We start from the raw sequence: 21,083 nt of genomic DNA, 5'->3' as shown, positions 1-21,083 counted from the left end.
ATGAATAAGCAGTCTTCGATTATTTAAAGTCTAATCACTTCTTTTATTAATTATGACCCAGTACAAAGACATAAGCGACTTTTTAACGTACGATTATATATCTTTCCTTGTTTTTTCAATTGAAAATAACAAAGATAGATGTACAATCGCACAGTAAAAAGTTGCTTGTGCGCACGGGATCTTATATACTTTTATATTCTATGATGACTTTATATTACAATTTATAAATTATACTACATAAGTTATACAAATAGAAAGAAATATTTCGTTGTATATAAACATTTTTTTTTATTACGATTTATAATATTGTGGCGATAATATGAACTTCTTCGAAAATTGATTTTGTGCATTCCGCGTAGTCTTTATGTGTTATTATTGGCACTTTAATGAACGTAAAAAAACATGTAATAACATGTCTTTTTGGAAATGATATTAACACGTGTATACGTTTAAAAAATATTCTCGCGACATATAATAATATAGCAATTTTTTAGTGCGTCATATTTCTTACTGAAGTAAAAAATGTTACTTTGTACAGTTTTAAATTTAATATTTAAAAAGGCCACATTAAATTTGTAGCATACTTTGGTAGTTCATCAATGATGTATGATTAATATCTTTCGTTGTCATTTATTTTTTATATTTTAATTGCATTTTGTGAATATTTTTCATATATCATTACACTCACCTGTTTTTGTTCCTTTTTTTCTCTTTCTATAATTAGAAGAATATATTTTTTATCTTTAATATCGGATGAATTAATTAATGAATAACTTGAACATAAGTGGCTGGAAATATTCCAGTTCGTCCCCTGCATTCGCCTATCCACCAACCATCTGGTTGCTTTTGATGGACTGTAATTAAATCTCCAGGACTTAGACTAAGCTCGTCATTTAAATTTGCTGAATATTGATAAATAGCTCTACATTGTTCCGTTCCATCCGATTTGCCACTCGTTTCGGCAGCATCGATATCTTGATTATTATTATCTTCAGAATGACTGCTGAATTCATCAAAATCACTAAAGTCATCCTCATCCGGTGGATTTTCCGAGTTACCATCCCCAGCAGTTCGATCAGCCCAATGACGACTTTCAGTATCGTGATCCTTTACGAGATGGACATCCATTTCGTCTTCATCATCCTGAATCTCGAACGATTCGTTCTTTGCCCAAGAAGGAATCTGAAAAAAATATATATACATTTACTTTTTTCTATTGTTTTCTAATAATTTTATATATAAATATATAAAAAATATATAAATATATATATATATTTTTCATATAATATGTAAACTGAAAAATTTATTTTTTTATTTTTATAACTGATGTTTACCTTAAGGACACTTTGCTGTAAACCTTGTTTATCTCTTGAAACTAAAATATGTTCAGCCAATGGATGTTTTATTCGTTTGCTACCTTCTACTTCTGCTAATGTTCCTCCAACTTTGTACCTTGCTGCCTCTAGATATACCAACATAGAACGCATCTAAAAAAATAAATAAATAAATAAATATGATTTTGAAAATGAAAATGATATGAAAATTTAAAAAAAAGAAATAAAAAAGTAATCTTACATGGTGTAGTTTTTCCGTTACATTTTGTGTACTTTCATCTGCCGCGAATGCTGGTGTCGCAATGAAAGCTCTATGAAGAGTCTCTAGACCTTCCCTTCCGCGTTTTTCACGCTCCAAGTCTTGTCTGATCAAATGAAGAACTCTTACCAACGCTTGTTTTCGACGTTCTCTATTCATTGCTAGAGTAACATGTTCAGCATAGAAATCTGGTAACAGTTGTTCGGAATTACACCCATCACTACTCTCCACCCTACGTATAAGATTCTTTAAAATCTCAATATCTTGAGATACATTGCAATTACGTATAGGAGCTGCCAAACGGTCTGCAATCTATAAAGAAGATTTTGAAAAAAAAACGAAATATTAATTTTACTTCAAAGAAAAATTAATTGTATGAATTGTATGTACCTGTTGCAAACGGGGAGCTAAAGCTTGCAGGTGAGCTAGATAAACATTCGCGAGATCTTTTAGAGCGCTTAATCGTTCTTCTTCAAGAAGTTCCATTTGCTTAGCACCTTTCCTCATGGTGCTTTCATATTCAAGCCTAGCTCTTTCAGCTCTCACACTCACTGTATAAAACTCCGTGTCCGCCCTGCGGGATGAATCCTCGGCCTTTCTCCTCCTCGCTTCGAGTTTATTAGCTTCCTTCTCCGTCATATGAGTTGAAGATTTGTTATTGGTCTGTTGGCTCTGACTGATCGTTTGCAGCCTCGCTAAATCTTGTAACCTCTCATTTTCTCGCGCACAAGCGAAACTTTGTTTTTTACTTTTAATTGCAATGTTGCGCCACTCATGAAGAGATTTTCCAGCTTTATCCACGGAATTCTCGATAGATTTTCTCGAACGCGCTTGAGCCTCTGCTACTCCTACCTGTGAATATATAAACACTTTTTAAGATCTCTTTAAAATTAGTTTGTTAGATAATCATTCATATTTTATTCGTTATTACGAATGATAGTATGTAATAATATTTAAAGTAATATTATTTAAAGTATTTAAAGTAATAATATAAAAAATATTATAAACTAGATATGAACAAAGGAAAATTTTCAAAAGAAACTTACTCTAAGTGGTTTGGCGAGTTGTTCGCTAAGCGTAATTCCCCAGAGCCTATGAGCTTCAGCGGTAGCCTCCATTTCCTCGCCAACACATCTCCATGCCTCGTTCACACCTCCGCTACCATTACCACCTGCGTTACGAAAACTATTAGTTATATTTTAAGATTATCTCACTAAATCGATATCTCCTATTTTGCATTATTACATTAAATCAATCGATAGAGTTTGTAACTTGTGAAATAATACCTTGATCCTTTGCACATGCTTTAATCAATTTATTTCCCAATTTATTAAGTCCTTTGGCATAATTTGCTTCTAATTCCGCTCTGAAATAAAAAAAATCTATGCTAATTCATACTAAATTACGAATATATATTGTAAGATAAAGCAAAGAAGATATATGTATATATATATACATATACATATATATAAAAATTAAAAAAAAATTATTAAATAATAATAATTAATTATAATATTGTTACGATATTGATCATTTAATACAAAAACGTATGCCTATAATTTTTTGAAAAAAATTTAAAAGATCAATAATATATAAGGATATGTACAAGGACATATAATAAAAAATATATTTTTAACAAATGTAAAATAGATATAAGTATAATTACGCAATATAAAGAAATAATAAAAAATATTATTTACTATACATATATTTATTAAAAATTGAAATTTTATAAAAAATGGACATACATATTTGTGCATTAAATCATCGATATGTTGTATCAATGATTATCGAAATAATTCACCTTTCATTTAGAATCGATGCCAATTCCTTGCAAAAATCGCCGCCTTGTTTTACATACCTTCGAACATCTTCAAATCCACCTTGTCCTCCCTGCAAGCAAAATGCAATATTAATTTTTTATCTATTTTCAAGATTAAACGATTGAAGTCGTTCAATGCTTGAATGATTATGGGTAATGATAAAGAAAACTCGAAAAATAACTCACGAAATACGAACATTTCTAACGTATCTAACGAATGAGTTATAACGATTTCTTTTTACGTTCTTGTTAACTTGAGTTCCGCGCACCTGGCGGAGAAAACAATAATTACCATAAATAATATTTTCATTTCACTTATTCGTCGACAGGCTCAATTATTTTATTTATTACGGAAAATTTTGAAAATTTTGAAAATAGAAAATTTTAACGACACACTATAACGACATTACTATGAAAAATGTATCGAATAAAATCAAAAAACTCTTGGTTATAAAATGAACCGATTATAAATGCAATATTTATTGTTTTTATCATTAGTCGTGTTACGTATCGTCTTATATCGGTATATCAGAAATATTTTTCTTGATCAATGACTAGTTTGAAAAAATAGTATAAAAAAATTAAAAATGTATATTTGACGTTACGCCCGACTCAATCTTCCGAGTTATTTTCTAGCTAGACGACTTTCTAATCCAGCACTATGGTAAAAATTCATTTTCTTAAGCGACTTAAATTTAATTGTTTTTTTCAAATGAGATTGTTTGAGAAATTTGAACATATAGAAATTTGAAATGATTAATGAAATTTATTCTGAAATTATTTTAATTCGATTAAATTCTTTCAAAATTACTAATATTAGTAAATTTTAATATTAGCAAATTTAATATAATATTATAATATATTAGAAAATCATAATATTAATCATAATTATAATATTAGAAAGTTAATTACAATTTATAAAGATTTATAACTGAATGTTGCAAGAGATTTAATATAAAAAACTTATTAAGTAAGAGTAATAAAAAATATTGCTTCATTATAACATGTTTATATCTATTTTCTTATTATTTAAAATTGTTTAAAATTTAAAAAATTCAAACGTTAGTATGGTTGTGTAAATTGAAAAAAATTAAAATTTATAAATATAAAAATATTAAAATTGAAATAGTTTTTTAATAATTTAAAATATATATAATAACAAATAATAAGATTCTAATCGTTATTGAAATGCAAATAATTCACTAAATATGAAAAAAGATATAATAGAATTATATATGTTAATAAGAATCAGTTAAAAAAACCTTAAATATGATATAGATGTCACTACTTGTCAAGAAACACGTTAATTTAATTAAATACATACAAAAAGAAATATATAGTTATTTTTTCGTCAGATTTAATGCTAGCGTATTCATTGTGAGAGAAATATTAATTAACTATGAAGAGAGATTAATTTTCTAGTAGACATCGAAAGTAAAATCGTTCGATAAAAATGAACGTATTCGTACGAATTCATTTGCAAATAAATTTATACGAATTGAAAAACAAAATTATTGATGCCACATACATACTTACAAATGTCGATGTCGAAACTTTTCCAAGTAAAAGGTTAATTGATACGTCAGATTAAATATTATATATAATATAATAGATAATCAAACATATATATATAATATATATATATATATATATATATATATATATATATATAATATATATATATAATATGGTTATGAAAGAAATTAAAAATAGGTTAGGGAATAGTAGAATTAGATTAATGGTATTCAACAGGTGATATAACTCTATAAAATCTCTTTTAATCATATTCGGTTAATTTTTTTTAATTATAAAACGTAGCAAGTAACAAAAATGATTTTTATATATCCATTATTATTTATTATTCATTATTATATGCAAATTCAAATTGATATAAATAAATATTTTGCATAAATAAATATCAAAAAGAGATGAAAATTGCGAAACTATTCAAAAATTTCATGTTCACTTCGAAACTTTTGTTATTTTTATTGATTTGAAATCTAAGTAAAAATTAATTTGTATAATTTCCTGTAATTTTTAATTTAGAACATGTTGGCAATAACGAATTTCATATAAAATAAAATATAAAAATAAAAATTTAATTTTTTACAATTTGACGTTACTGTTAGCTGACGATGAACTTCAATTTAAATTTTAGAAATTAAAATGTATTAAAATTTTAATTCTTGATATAATATTATAGTATTTCTTAGAAAAAAAAAAGAATTAATTTAATTTCGAAAGTTTCAAATATCGTAAGTTTCAAGAATTTCAAAATCTCACAAATTTATTATTAAAATTATTAAAATAAAAATAAATCAGATTTCGATTTTTTCTAATAAATATTAATTAAAACTTTTAACTAATAAAAAATTATATATTTTCAAATATTAATATTCGTATTGTATTTAAAATGTAAGAATGATTTAAATTTCGGTTTAAATTTTGATGCGTTAAAGATAAAAAGTCTGCTCTATTCTTAAAATTCAATTTGAAAAGCATCGAGAATTAATTTTAATTCTCAAGTAGTTTATAAGAAGAAGCGAGGTTAATTGGGAGCATCATTCATCGTTCTTTTAATAAATGAAAATGGAGGTGAAATATCGGGAGATCGCAATCGACGCACAAGGTTCCTTTCCCTTTTACCTTCGAGATTTCCTCGGCTTAGGTTCACGTGACACGGTGAAATCGCAGAGGTCGCGAGTACTATCACCATAACCAGCTATTAACGCACGTATACCTCTCACGAACCTCGTACGGTTTCTCGCCGCCTCTGCTTTCTTTCATACGTTCAATTTTTCATATATACTTGCAATTTATATTATATTATCTCTTTAACACGCATACAGTTCCCTGATAAGCTAAAGAATAAACTATGATACAACTTGAATTTGTTATTTTACCGCTAATTAGATAAGATAAGATATTAGCGTCATCCTTGTAAGATACATTAAAATAAAACAAAAAAATTAAATTAAAATTATATGATTATTTTTTAATAATAAAAAAGACTTATCTTTAATATTCTAAAATTTATATGCAAAAGATTAAAATTAATTTTTGAAATAGTTTAAGGATTTTTAAATTTTAAGTTTTTTTAAGTATTTTTAAAAATATTTTTTAACTTTTTAATATTTATTTTTATTATATTATCCATAATAATATTTTTTCTTTAATCTTATATCTATTATAAATCGTATTTAAAATATAAAATGGTATTCACAATATAAATGAGCAAATTAAGATAAAAACTAAGATAAAGATAAAAAAAAGAATTTTCTTTAATTTATTCTAAATCAATTTCAAAATCAATCAATTTTTTTGTTCAAAATTATTTATAGATAAATAAAAACAATTTTATTACTTCCTAAAAACAAAAAATTAAGTTAATGAACAAAAATTTATAAAATTAAACAAAATAAATAACTTTTAAATGGTTTACAAACTCTCTCGGACTTAAAAATTTAATTGAATATTAAATACAGATTTAAATATAGATTAAAACAAGAGCTTAAATTTTCTATAGTATTAAAAGTGATGAGTAGCAAAAGAGAATTTTATTCTTATTTTATTTTTCTCTAATACATTGTAAGCATTAGATTTGCTTAAAATAAGATTAAAACAGATTAAAAGAACCAAGAAATCTCTAGATAAAATTATTTTAATGTTATTTCGCATAGAAAGTCGGACAGGTCGAGCAAGTGCTAAAATAGTTTTCGAAATGAGTATAAGTGGTATTATCACATTTAACGTAGTTGGTTAAAAATATTGATGTAATTTTAATTTATCTGAAAAATTTGAAATATAAATAAAAGAATTTTATAGTATTAAATAAGTATCGAATATAGAATAATATATAAATATCAAAATGATTATTTTAAATATTAAAAAAAATATTGAAAAAAAAATTTTCATTAAAAAACCAAAATAATTTTATATAAAAGTTTAATATTTGATTCGATACTTTTTTGTTCATTAACATGTTAAAAATTATTTTTTGTTAATATTTGACGCTGTTTTATTCCTTTATTATATGAAAATAATTATTTTTCTTTAGTGTTTATCAATTTTATCGTTCTATTAATTTCATAAGAATGATTATATCTGTGTTTTTTTAGTTTGATAATTTAAATTTATAATATATCCAAATATTTTTGTGACATGAAAATCCACTTTAATTTTTCTTTTAATATCTAATCAATGATATTATATTAAATCAAATATTTTTTTATATTCCGACATTTATGTAACATATTGCAAAACATCGTATATTTATATTTATTTCAGATTTATAATATGGAAATCAAAATTATAGCAATGTTCGAATATTTTTCTGATTGATTACATATATCTTTAAGATATACAGAGTTGGTAAAAAAAGATGATGAGGTGTAATCAAAATAGAATTAGTATCATTTTTTCAATTATTACAATGTATATATATATATATACACACACATACATATAAATAACAAAGAACGGCAGAAAGAAATAAAGTCGGTTATTTTCTCCATCCAACTTTCTCACACTTTCTTCACTTTGATCGTTTGTTCGGTAGACTGGTTATATTCATTGCTCACGACTATCTTACTGTTAGAAGAAAAAAGTAGCGGATGATGTGATCAGGGTTGCCAGAAAAAATTTCTTTATGAGAAAAGAATTCTCTATGAAGATAGAGACAAAATGAAGAAGAAATAGAGTGTTTTATTTTATTGCATTAAGATTAAAAAATCTCTTTTATTCTACTAATACAAATTTAAATTAAAAATAATAATTTTGTATAAAATTTTAATACTTGCTTCAGTGTTCTTTTTGTTTACTAACATATTTTACGCAGTCTATATATAAAATATTTTTTTTTCGAATAATTTAAATATATTATTAGAGTTAGGAATCTTGTTTTATTATTATATATATATATTTACATTATATTAATATCTGTTATTTTTTCTTCCTCTATATTTCTCTCTTTATTACTTTCTTTTTTTTCATTCTTCTCACAGAAGAAATTTTTCTGACAACTTAGTATGTGATGTTAAAATTGTTAGATGAATTTTTATATTGAGAATAATGAAGAAAATTATTAATTAGTATCATGATTTATATTAATCAAATAAAAATGAAGAAAAAAATAAGGAATATCTTATTGTTTTAGTTTCTAAATACAAAAAATAATAATAACAGTTCCATAAATATCATTTTTCAATTTTTTTCTAAATCCTAACAATAAGATACCATATTTCCCCTTCCACATTTACTATTCCCAAGTGAGAATTTGCACAACCTTGAACATGATGAAGTTAGTGGGTTTCTCGTGACACTTGTTGACAGGAAATGAAAAATATTCGAACGAAAGAAATGTTTTTCCTCGCATCGCATGATCGGAAAATTCTTCGAGATCCGTGAGAAAGGAATTTCTTTAGCTCGTTACGCACTGTTGACCATCGATCAAGTCACGAAGCGACCAAAAACCATGTGGTTAGATTCGAAAACTCGATAGATTCATCGATTTGAAAACTCAGAAGTTCAGTCAATATTGTAGAAACTCTCGAATAAAATGGATGTCAAAGTTACTTTCAAATAAAAAAAAAAAAAAGAAAATCTCTTATTGCAAGAATTGTACATATGAAAGGAAATTTTTTGAAAATATTAGAAAATATGAATGAAAGATAAATTCTTCAACTTCATGAAAATATCATTTAAAACGAGCTTTTAAGTATATTAAGATTTCATCGTTGTGCAAATATTGGAATGTTAGTTATAACTGCGAGAAAGTTGCTTGTTGTGTGAATAAATACATTTAATTTATTTCATCTGTCTTTGTAATTAGTGTCATACATCGTTCATGTTTTCGTAGTCCTTTGTGAAAATTCGCATGACATCGAGAGTATACTATTATTTATTTATTTATTTATTTAATAGTATCGTTGCATATCAATATGGATAGGTATATATATCAAAATCTGTCATTTGTTGATTTTTTGATGTCATATTAAAAAAACAACATATCTAATTAAATTAATTTGAACGGGTTATATTTTATTGCCTCGCTATTTATATCAAATTGATATCTCATTCATGAAAAACCTATCTTTTATTATATTTTGATACGAATGTGCCAATGATAATATCTCTGTATAATATTTAAAAAAAAGGAACAGGATGATAATGGTAATAATATATATAATAATATGAAGATATATAATATTTGATCTACATTTAAAATCTTATAATAAGAGGAAAACAAATATTTTTAATAATTTTTAAATTTTAAACTTAAAAAAAATTCTACATCGTGTGATATAAGTCAGATGCAAATATCGAGGAAAAAAGAGATTTTTTCTTGTATTTTTGTTATTGTAGTTTTGTTATTAACAAAAAGTAATCATTTTAACATTTTGATGCAAATAGCTTCAAATTTGAAAAATTTACTAAAAATTGAAATATCATAAGTATTATGCGAAAAAAAATTTCTTAATTATATTATTTTTTTTTTTATATTTAATGTTAAATCAAAATAATAATTCATATTCAGATTGAAAGATGGCTCAATTGAAAGATGAAGAAATCAAATTCATCTTAAAAAAAAAAGAAAATAAATGAAAAATCAAACTGACAAAATTATTGTTTAATTTTTGTCTATCATAAAATACTATTAGAAAATGTAAAAACTTTCTATATAAAATGGATTATTCTTTCTGAAAATAGAAAGAAATTATACTTATTTTATCTTCCAAAATTCCAGAAGTTTCAAACAAGCATTTTTTTTTAAATTTTCCTAAAATTACAGATAAATCTCTCTCTTTCCATTATAAAATTCTTTATTAATATTTTTTTTTGTCTATCATCGAGATATATTCTCTATTTTTATATAGACTTTAGATAATAATAAGATAATTGTTGTAAATTATTATAATAAAAAAAATAAATAAGTCTAACAAAGATATAAACATGTAATAAATACTTAATGTAACATGTAATAAGTACTTAGATGAACTTAAATACTTAAGTTCATCTAAGTACTTACTACATATCTTTGTGTTATATCATTTTCAAATATCAATACGAATAGAAAGCATTACGTTGTATTGTATCAATATCTATCAAAATATGATTCAATTAAAATCAATTCAACATTTGTCAGTTTTTACTATCACATCAAAGAAATGATACGATATTCAATTAATATAGTTTTTAACCCATATTCTCTCTACATCGATATTTGTCAATCGACATTGCCGAATAAATTCTAATCTAATTCTTCAGCTTTGTTAATGTTTGCAATTGTTTTATATCAAAATTTTATAGATATAATAATGAGCATTTAATCTCAGTATGATAAATAACGATGATAATTGTTGCATTTACTACATAATATTTACTTATAGTAATTATAAAAAAAAAAGAAATTAAAAAAACAAAAATGTTGAGTGTATCTTACAATAAAACACAATAAAAATATTTACAATGCAAGTGATTTTACGAAAGATTTAATTTTGAACAATATTAATCTTGAATATAGCTGCAACGATGGATTCAAAAATAGCAACTAAAAATCTTATTATGTTGTCGAACGTGATTCTCTACTGATAGTTTTGGCACGGCTTCTTTTAATGTTTATCGACAATCGATAAATCGATTAGCATGCCTTTGGTATTTCAAGTCATGCTGTTTAAGCTACATGCAAGTTCACACTTATTTGATACTGATCAAGTAGCCTTGACGATTTGTAAATACAATGAGAACGTAGCTTTATATAGATGGAAAATATCATATTACTTCAATGCTTGTTTCTTTCATAGAAGAAATTGATGTTTTTTTTGTTCACGTGCGAATTCTCCCATTGAAAATAACAGGGGAAATTAAGGAGTGAAGAGAAGAAATAAAAAATATCCTTTTTTATTGTATTGTTAGAATCTAGGGCAGTGTTTTTTAGCAAGATGTGTCTTATAAAAGTGAAATTTAAATAGTTTTAAAAATAATTATTTAAAGTTAAATATTATCTTTCTTAGATATAATATTCAACATTTCTCATATATATATGAGAAATTTAAAATCTTAATAATTTTTTTTGTATTATCTTTGTTAGAAAAAATAAATTAAATCTGATTTTAGATCTCTATAAAGCATACAATTTTCTAATTTCATTTAAAAATAATGAATACGTAAAACTTCAAATATTTTAATATCTCTTGAAATATTTAATATATATATATATTATATATAAAATGCTAAAGTGCTAGAATATTTTAACTAAAAATAACAGAATTTATATTAACTAAAAAAGAAAAATTATATTTTTTTAAAATTTAATTAATTATTAAATGCTAGACAGATAGCATTAATAGCAAAAGGGAAGTATTGATATAAAATTAGATTAGCTTAACGACAATAAATTAATTTGGCTTTTTTTACGATCGAATTCACATGGCAATACAAATTCAATTATTTAAATGATAAATTGTCTAAAAGATTCTATTATGTTTACCGATTAGTATTCACATAAATATACTTATATTGTGATGTAAAAATGATCTTAATTTCGATTAAAAATGTTTGTAAACTTATTATTGTTATTTTTTAATTGAATTAATCTAAGTTAATCTAACCTAAAATAAGATCCATTATTTCTTCTTCTATCTCTATTTAAATACATGAGTCATAATATTAACTACATCAATTTCTCCCACTATTTTTAATATGGAAATTCGCGCAACAACCTTCATCAGGACGTATTCTACATTTTGATAAAGATACGCAATAATGATATCATACATTTGCTGCAACGGCATTCATATGCAATGGCATAATTCATAATTTGAAATGTTTGAGTTATTGAAAAATCACCGTTATTTATATTTTTTAGAATCTTAAGTGAATTTCTAAATTGTAAACTTTCAATTTAGCATTTTGATATAACGTTATTACACATTCTTATAATGATTTAAAGTATTCGAAATTATTTTCATTGCTCGAGCAATTATGCAATAGGGAATAAAATTATAAGTCATTGCACCGTATCGCTTCACTCTTACACTAGATGAATCTAAATCAACTATAATAAAAAGATAATACTAACTATTATCAATTATAAATCAAGTATCAACTATTAAAATACAAAAATAACGTATATATGAATTACGTATCGTCCCATAAAGAATTAGAAATATTCATTAAGATAGATTAATAAGTTTATAAAATATCTTATAAGTTTATCTAATAAGTTATTATTATTATATATATATATATATAAATTATTATATCTAATAAGTTTATAAAATATCTTTCGTTTCTCTATATGGAAAAAACTATACAGAAACTAGTTCTGTTCAGCCGTGCAACTGATAATGGTCTCTATTATTAGTTTAAATTTTACGATGATATTATGTATGTAACGATAGTTTTAGTGGGCAATGTCGTTCCTTGCAATGTCATAAGTGAAACAGGATATTCGTGATCTTTTAAAAGAGCAATGTATTATATAACGTTAAATTAAACAACTATTACGAAGATTATTGAAATGACAATATACTGATATATATAACACATATTTAGCATTTCAATGAACTTTGAAATGCTTTTAATTCGTTATTTCTCAAAAGATCGTGAGACATATTGTTTCAGGTATTTGTAACGACGTAGAAAGTGCGCACTAAAATTGTTACTGGACACGAACTACAAGTAATACGATTGTAAAACTTGAACTAAAAAGAATCATTCGATATCAACTAACTTGCATACTGCTAGTTTTTATTTGTTTCGTTAGACATTAATATTATTTTTTTAAATAACAAATAAATAATTTTCTGATATATATTTCGGAATCATATTGATTTTACTCTATCGTTTCCGATATATTAAAGCATTTATCTTATAGATTAAAAGTTTGAACAAGTCGCATATTTTTATTTAGCATTAATTAACAAGAAAACTAAATAATTATTTTAATTTGTATCATTAAAAAGATCAATTAATTTATAATAATATAAATTATTCTTCATTACTTTTACTTTTACTTTTTATTTTATTCTATTTATAATTTGATTATATTATATGATGAGATAGGATAACAATAAAATAATAATAATGATATTAATTTTATAATTATTGTTTTTTTAGGCATTATAATTATAATATTACTGGTTCTTTTTTTAAATCTTAAATATCACGATCTTTTTTTTTCTTTTGTTTTTTTTTTCAAAAAGAAAAAATATCTGAAATTTTAAAAAATAAAAAGAATACAATATATCGAATGTGAAGATGTTTGTTTAAATATTAAATGTTTAAAATCGAGAAAATATTAATTAATTAATTATATTAATATATTTGTAATTATATTATAATTAATAATATATTTGGTTTGATGATATTATAATTAATTATTATATTTAATGACATTAACTATAAAATTTTAATAAAATTCTTTTATTTTTACGATTATAACTTTTCGTTTTCTTAATCATAAATTGCAATTTTTTTTATTTTTAATTTTTTATTTCATTATTAAATTTCTCTAAAATAAAAATTTCCTTTTTTTTCTTAGCTCTTTTAAATATCTTTTTTCGATTTTTTTGACCAATTATAACTTGAAATGCAATATAACAAAAAACTTAAAATAATTGATATTGCACAATTCTATTTTAATAACAAAATTTTATGAATCATACAGATCAAGAAAATATTGTTAGTGTTTCCAAATATAGGGGAAAAAAATTCTAAACTTTTCTTCCACAATAGTATGAATTAGATTATCTCAAAGAAATATTCTGATACATATATATATATATCCTATTGAGGTCAAAAAGAAGAAGAAACAAGTGGAGGACCCACCTTTGCAGTAGATAAAACGAGATAAAAGAAAGAGGACGTTGCTTTTAACAAAATAGAACAATGTACCTCTTCGATCTCGTGAGCAGAAGATGAGTGAAGAAGATGAGTGGAGGCCATTAACCCTCTGATTGACCCCAGCATTCTCCTCTTAATTAGACTTGCTTTTCGAGCATGATCCCTGCTCTCGGTCTCTTCGGTGACCACGTTCTCCCTCTCGTCGTTCTCCGTATCAGAACAAAGCTTGTCCATGCTGAATGAAACCGGAGGAACTATCGTTTCACTCTTCTCATTCAACACAGTTTCCGAACTGGCGATATTTTTCCTTAAACCATTTCCATTATTTTTCACTTGCTCTTCGGTAGTGCTCGTCTTCGTAGAAACGACCACTTCTTTCTCTGGAGAAGAATTTACATCATCTTTCGACAGAGATGACAAACCGAATTCCTCGATTCTGGTGATCGATCCCAATTCCCGAGTTTTCGCTTTAAGCAGATCATAAGAGGCGCTATTAGACTTGGAAACGGTGGGAGCAATTGATTCTCCGGAAAGAGCGCCGACAGCTTGCAATTTCGCGTGTTTGTTCACAATCTCGTTGATTCGAGAGGTTTCGTCGCGTAGCCAAGTTCGCATTTTCTCCCATGCTTTCCCCAGCCGATGTTTCTGTAATTTTAAAGTGTTCGTTTTCGATCGAGGAGAAACCCAACCGGTACGACGACGATCGGATCTTGGCGATAAATCTTTCTCAACTTCTTTCGAAAAGAAAAAAATTAAGATTCGATAATAGGGAAAACTAAGTATATAACTAATAAAAAATCAATATTTTTCGCTAAATTCGACGATTCATTTCTCTTTTTAAATCAAGAATATCTAAATAACTTTCGCAATTATATTCTCATAACTCACGAAAATCAATTCGAATATTGTTCTATAGAAAAATCCACCTAATTTGAAAATTATTGATTTGAATGAAAGTTTTTGTGTATGTAATAGATTAATCGTGATGTAACTTTTTTTTTGAACAAAAAATCTATTTAAAGAACTAAAATCAAAATTTTAATATTTTTTCATATTTTGAATACAATTTTATCTGGAAATTTTTTTTTTTTTTTTGTATCAAGATGATAGAGCATTAAAATATGAATATTTTCTAATTTAAAATTTTATTATATTTCGCATTATTATATATATAGAGTTATATTTAAAAAAAACTTTTGAAGCCTTGATTTCATCATAAAATATTTCGCCAGAAAAGAAATTATTTCGTGAGTAATATTTATATAATACAAAAATTATCTTATTTAAATCAAAATTTTCAGTTTAAATGAATTCCCTATAAGTGTTGAATTATTTTCATGAATTAATGTATATAGAAATGAACACATGATTTTGAAATATATTATAAGGAAAAAGAGACAAAATTTTGAACAATTTTTTCCTTTACATATAATCGTCTCTTAGTTTAACAATGGAGATATTTGAAAAAAATTGTTACTACATTGAATTTCATTTATATATGTTTATAGATGTATAATAATATGCATCATTTATTAATAATTTATATAATAATTGAAAAAAAAAGAATTGTTCAGAATGTTGATCTTGACAACATATTTCAATATCATTGAAATCGATCAGGTATGCTTTAATTTTTTTCATAAATACAATAATGCTCGTTTTAACATCCGCTATTTCTATCAATTCTTGGAACCTTAGTGTGAAATACTGAATAAGATAAACTACTGAAGGAAATTTGACACCGATCTAACTCACATTTATTTCCTCGTTCATTCAAATTGAAATGGCAAAAATCATTTATTCGAGTAATTTGAGTAATTAAATTATAAATATTGTTAGCGGGTTCTAATTGTAAATATTATTTATTTATGAAAAAAACATAATAGAAAATAATGTAAATCAATAAATCAATGTTTCAATTACATTTATTAGATACTTTTTACCTTTTAAACTTTTGTTGAACTCATTTAGATTTTTAAAATTTAATATTATTAACAAAATCTATTTTTTAATTAATAATATTATTGCAAAATTATTATACTCTTTTATTAATATTACATTTAAATCATATCTTCCAGAAACTGATTTTCAAAATCTTCGTAATAAAATATTCATTTTAAATTATCACTATATTTATGATATTTATGATATAAAATTAAAAAAAATATTATATATATATATATATAATAAAAATAAAAATTAAAAAATCAAATAAAACATAAAAACATAAAAACGTTTAAAAACATATTAAGAAAATAAAAATTTAAAACTTCGAAAGCATTTCAAAAATTAATTTTATAGAAATTATCAATTATAAATTTTTTTTATTATTAAAAAATAATTATATGATTTTTTCGTTCTACCTTATTATCATAATTTAAAAATAATTATTATGTTATATTTTCAATCATATTAATTTATTATATACAAAATAATGCTTCAGAAAATAAAACTTTTTTACTACTGGGAAAATTATTTGGAAGCTAAAAATTAAAATTGTTACATTTAAATTATATAACATTGAACTAAGAAAATTCTATTATTTCTTTAATAATAAAAAAAATATATAATAATAAAATAATTATTACATTATAAGAAAACATATACATATAATAAATATTATTTTATTATAGTATATTTTTTCACAAATATTATATAGTTTTATAAAATCTATGCAATGTTATTTTACAAATAATTACAAATGATTATTAAAACTTAAAATTGATAAATTATATTTAAAATTATATTTCTATAATACATCTATTATGTTTAATTATTTCACAATAATTTCACAAAGTTTTTGAAAAAGTTGTTATAGGATTCATGAATTAAAATTGTTTATTCAATTTTTATTTTTCAAAAATTTTTTTTTAAATTATTTAGTAATAAATAATATAACTTTTGTTAAACTATTAATTAACTGGATAATCAGTTTGAAAACTAAAAATAAAAAATATTAATCAAGAGTTTTTTAAAAGTATTAGTAAGATTTATAAAATAAATATTTATAATTTTTTTCTCTATTAAACAAAATAAGAGTATTTTAATGTTAATTATTAAATAAAAAAAATGACAAAATCTTTTTTTATTTATTCTAGTTATTTAAAACTGTATATAAAACTATATTTATTGTAATTATTGTAATATGTAATTGTATTTATTATTTCGTTATTAAATCCGTTGCATATAAGTGATTTTTTGCTACATGATCATGTTTTTCTTTGTTTTTGAAATTGAAAACAACGAAAATTAATGTACAAGTATAGTAAAAAATCACTCGTGTGCATAAAAAGTCTTATAAATAATTAAAAAACATTCGAATCTACCGCTTATGTCAATGTGTCGCCATCTATAACTAAACAATAATGAAGAGTTTTGTCAACAAATTACCTAGTTTTCCCTTAACCTTATCGCCATCCGATTAAACCGTAACTCGTCTTTAATACCTTTGGATACAATCCGTTTGGTCGAGTAACATTCGAGAAAGTATCGTTCGAATATTCAGGATCTGAATAAGATCCCGAGATTGATGCAAATTTTACATCACATCCGTCGCTTTCCGATCTGACGTATTTCTTTTCGTTTCTTCGATCGTATAAATTTGGATTTCTTACGTTCACGTACAAATTGTTCGCTTTCTCCAACGACGATTCGATCTCTTCGTGGGACACATCGCACGTTTCTTTCGGTGAATTGATTACGTTTCCAACCTCAATCGATTCCACGTGGAATTTCGTTTGGCTGATACGAATTTCATTACCGTCCGTTTCTATCTCGCCCTCATCCTCGCAGTTGTGTTCGCTTTCTACGACTTTCTCGCTTTCGATTTCATCGAGGACGTATGAATTCCTAGGAAAGTCATACAATTCATCTTGCGTAGACTCATCTTTACCATTCTCGTTCGCGGTCGTGGTCGTGGTCGTGGTCACGGTCGTCATAACCATACCTTTCTCTAGGACAGATCTTGGAGGATTATCATTCGCGTGTAGAAAACTGAAGCTTATCTTTGGCACTCCGTCATCGTCGGTTTTCACAGTGGAAACTGCGGTCAATTCGACAGTATTTTTGTGTCGCTTCTCTCTCGTCTCCTCATTCTCGTATTTCTCCAGTCCGTTATTATCCCGAATATCGGTCGTCGACTGTTCGTTCTCAATCGCAAGGATCGTTCGTTTCTCGATCAATTCGGCATTATCGGATTTGGCTATGTCTGGAAATTCGTGACAACAGTGAATTATCACTGGCGCTGGAATGTCATACCATATTGCCGTTGAATTACTCTTGTTGCCGTTTCCGTTGCTGTTGCTATTATTATTCAATAATGATAATTTTCTGACTGATTTCAAAGTAGCCCACGCATGTTTCGCTTCTTCCATTTTTCTCTCGCACCATCCGAATGTATTTTTATCAATAATTTTTCACAAAATCATATAGCGTAATGATTGCACCGTTTATAGAACACCACCAAATCATAATAAAATCAGTTAATCTAATATTTATACATGTCATCTTTGTTTTCATTGGTATTATTTGATTATTTCTAATTGTAATAATTCATTTATTTTTTTCTTTCGTTTATCTATATATAATATATTGTTCGAACTATATACGAATCAAATGATTTCATAAGTAATTTTTTTAGAAAAAATTTATCGATCGAAAAACTATTTTGATTGATACATCATGATATTTTTAATTTTATTTCATACAATTTTTGATATTGTCTTAATTCATTTGAAAATTTGTCGATATTTTATATAAATTTCCAAAAATTATACGATTAATTCGATTTCGATTATTATTCAACTTTGCCTTCAAAATCTCCGCAAATCAATTGTTTTTCTAGTCACTATTCTTTGTTGAATTAGTTTTCGCTAGTGGTCATCTAGCTCGCTTCTCTCTAACAATGAGAATAGTAACACGATGTCACGTCAGTTCGAGCGGCACACCCGACACTGGCATACCACGAGTTCCACACGACCCTTCACGGTACATTCAACACAATTTGCTAGATTTCCGTGCAATTGATTCGTATTTCGTTTTGCGTGTCAAGATGAAGAATTATTAAACTGATTTAATAATTTCAAACAATTCGATGGTGTCATTTCCGATGCAATAAATTTACTGATCTGTGGCAATATTAATTATACGTACGAAAATTAGACAAAATTATTGGCATGTGTTACTTTTGATTTAGCTATTTGTATTTCGAAAATTAAATTTTGATCGATTGATATTCTTAAGTACACGGACAGACAGCGATTCAACGACGATATGACCAATCAAATCCATGTTGATCGACGATGTAAAAAGAATCGATATTGGACTGATTCATCGTAGTTTAGTATCGAATCGAATTACAAATGTAAACGTGTGATCAATTCAAGGTTAATTATCCAACACCGTTGCAGCTGTATTACACGTATAATGTAGCCGAAGAGATCGTCCTGTGATGTTTGCACGACAACGTTTCGTTCGTGACTGGATTCACGCTGGAACCTGTGTTATACAACAGCGTTGAACAATTATATCCATATTATGTTGCGTACACACGTATTACACAACCATGCAAACAGTGCACCGTGCCATACAGTACCTCCACAAAAATATAAGTCACGATTGTTTCGCGTGAAAATTTAATCTTGCTAACAGTACCATCCTGTCGACGCGACGCATCGTATATCTTCAAGACGAACTATCGCTGTCATTTTTAACTGAATCATTTGCATCCATATCATTGATACACAAATAAATATATATCTATAAATAAGCATGGTGAAGAAAATTTTTATATTATATGTTGTTTTATCACATATACTTGGAATCTGATATGATTAATAAGATATGACAATATCTTATTAATTTAGAGAGAATTTATAGAATATACAACATGTTTTTAAGGTATGTTTTTTTTAAATTAATTATGTTTTATTAATTGCATCTCATAATTATAATATAACATTCTAATATTCTTGGTATATTCATTTTCAAAAAATAAAACATTATAATTGATCTTAGTCTTAATAGATCTTCTGTTAAATCAATTTATATATATATTATAGCTATTTAAATTTAACATTCTTAGGAAATATTTTAGAAAATCATTTTCATATTAATCTAAGACATCGCTAGAAGCAAATAATATTTATTGCCAATACATTGATTTTTGAACAGTTTGATAATAATTTTATAAATATATAATTATAGCTATTTGCATAATCGATCTTAAGTATTTATTTTATATAATTTTTTTCTATCTTTCTTATTTTTTATGCTTTACCTTTTTATTTACTTTCAATATCAATGGACTTTGTTCATAAATAATATATTTGAAAGATCAAGAAAAAATAACAGAAAATTAAATCATGATAGTTTACATGAAGCGAATCATTATTTTTTTATTTAATATTTCCGATGGCGATTTATATAATTTTATTCAAAATAAAATATATAAATTGCAATTCACGATTGAGAATTAAATATTCCACATTATAATTATCGAAAAAATCATGGTATCGACACTCTCGGTAAACGCGGAAATCGAAAAAGGATATTAAATCGAGATCGGTTAACAGGAGTTTATAATGATAGTTAATACAAGAACGAGACGAAGCGCTTTACACCATGGACACAGTTGCACTAACAGCCGTAGTCAGATACGCAATACGTAATATGCACCGTGTAATGTCCCAAATCGAATGCGAGCAGGAGCAGTAGGCCGTTTAGTCAAGTAACGCGAGTTTCTAAGCGGGAGATTATTCTTTTTCCTTGTGACTTATATTTAGCTTGTTTCCGCGCGACACTCACGCGTTACCGAAACATGGTG

The 21,083-nt window shown here is 25.3% G+C and overlaps 1 protein-coding gene across 1 annotated transcript; it reads right to left on the bottom strand.

Annotated features, from left to right (window-relative positions):
• Nucleotides 1–33: 33 nt before the first annotated feature.
• On the bottom strand, nt 34–18,779 carry LOC122717724. The gene is made up of 9 exons (XM_043942061.1): nt 17,707–18,779; nt 14,312–14,905; nt 3,398–3,486; nt 2,880–2,959; nt 2,640–2,764; nt 1,984–2,445; nt 1,576–1,905; nt 1,335–1,487; nt 34–1,182 (listed from the first exon to the last, which is right to left on the bottom strand). The coding sequence occupies exons 1-9, from the start codon at nt 18,631–18,633 to the stop codon at nt 763–765; spliced, it is 3,180 nt and encodes a 1,059-aa protein (XP_043797996.1). The 5' UTR covers nt 18,634–18,779; the 3' UTR covers nt 34–762.
• Nucleotides 18,780–21,083: the final 2,304 nt, after the last annotated feature.

Source organism: Apis laboriosa, unplaced genomic scaffold (genome assembly GCF_014066325.1).
Source record: "Apis laboriosa isolate Shangri-la unplaced genomic scaffold, ASM1406632v1 scaffold56_cov145, whole genome shotgun sequence".
NCBI classification, from domain to species: domain Eukaryota; kingdom Metazoa; phylum Arthropoda; class Insecta; order Hymenoptera; family Apidae; genus Apis; species Apis laboriosa.
Note: the sequence above shows the minus strand (reverse complement) of the source record. Positions and strands in the feature narration are given on the sequence as shown.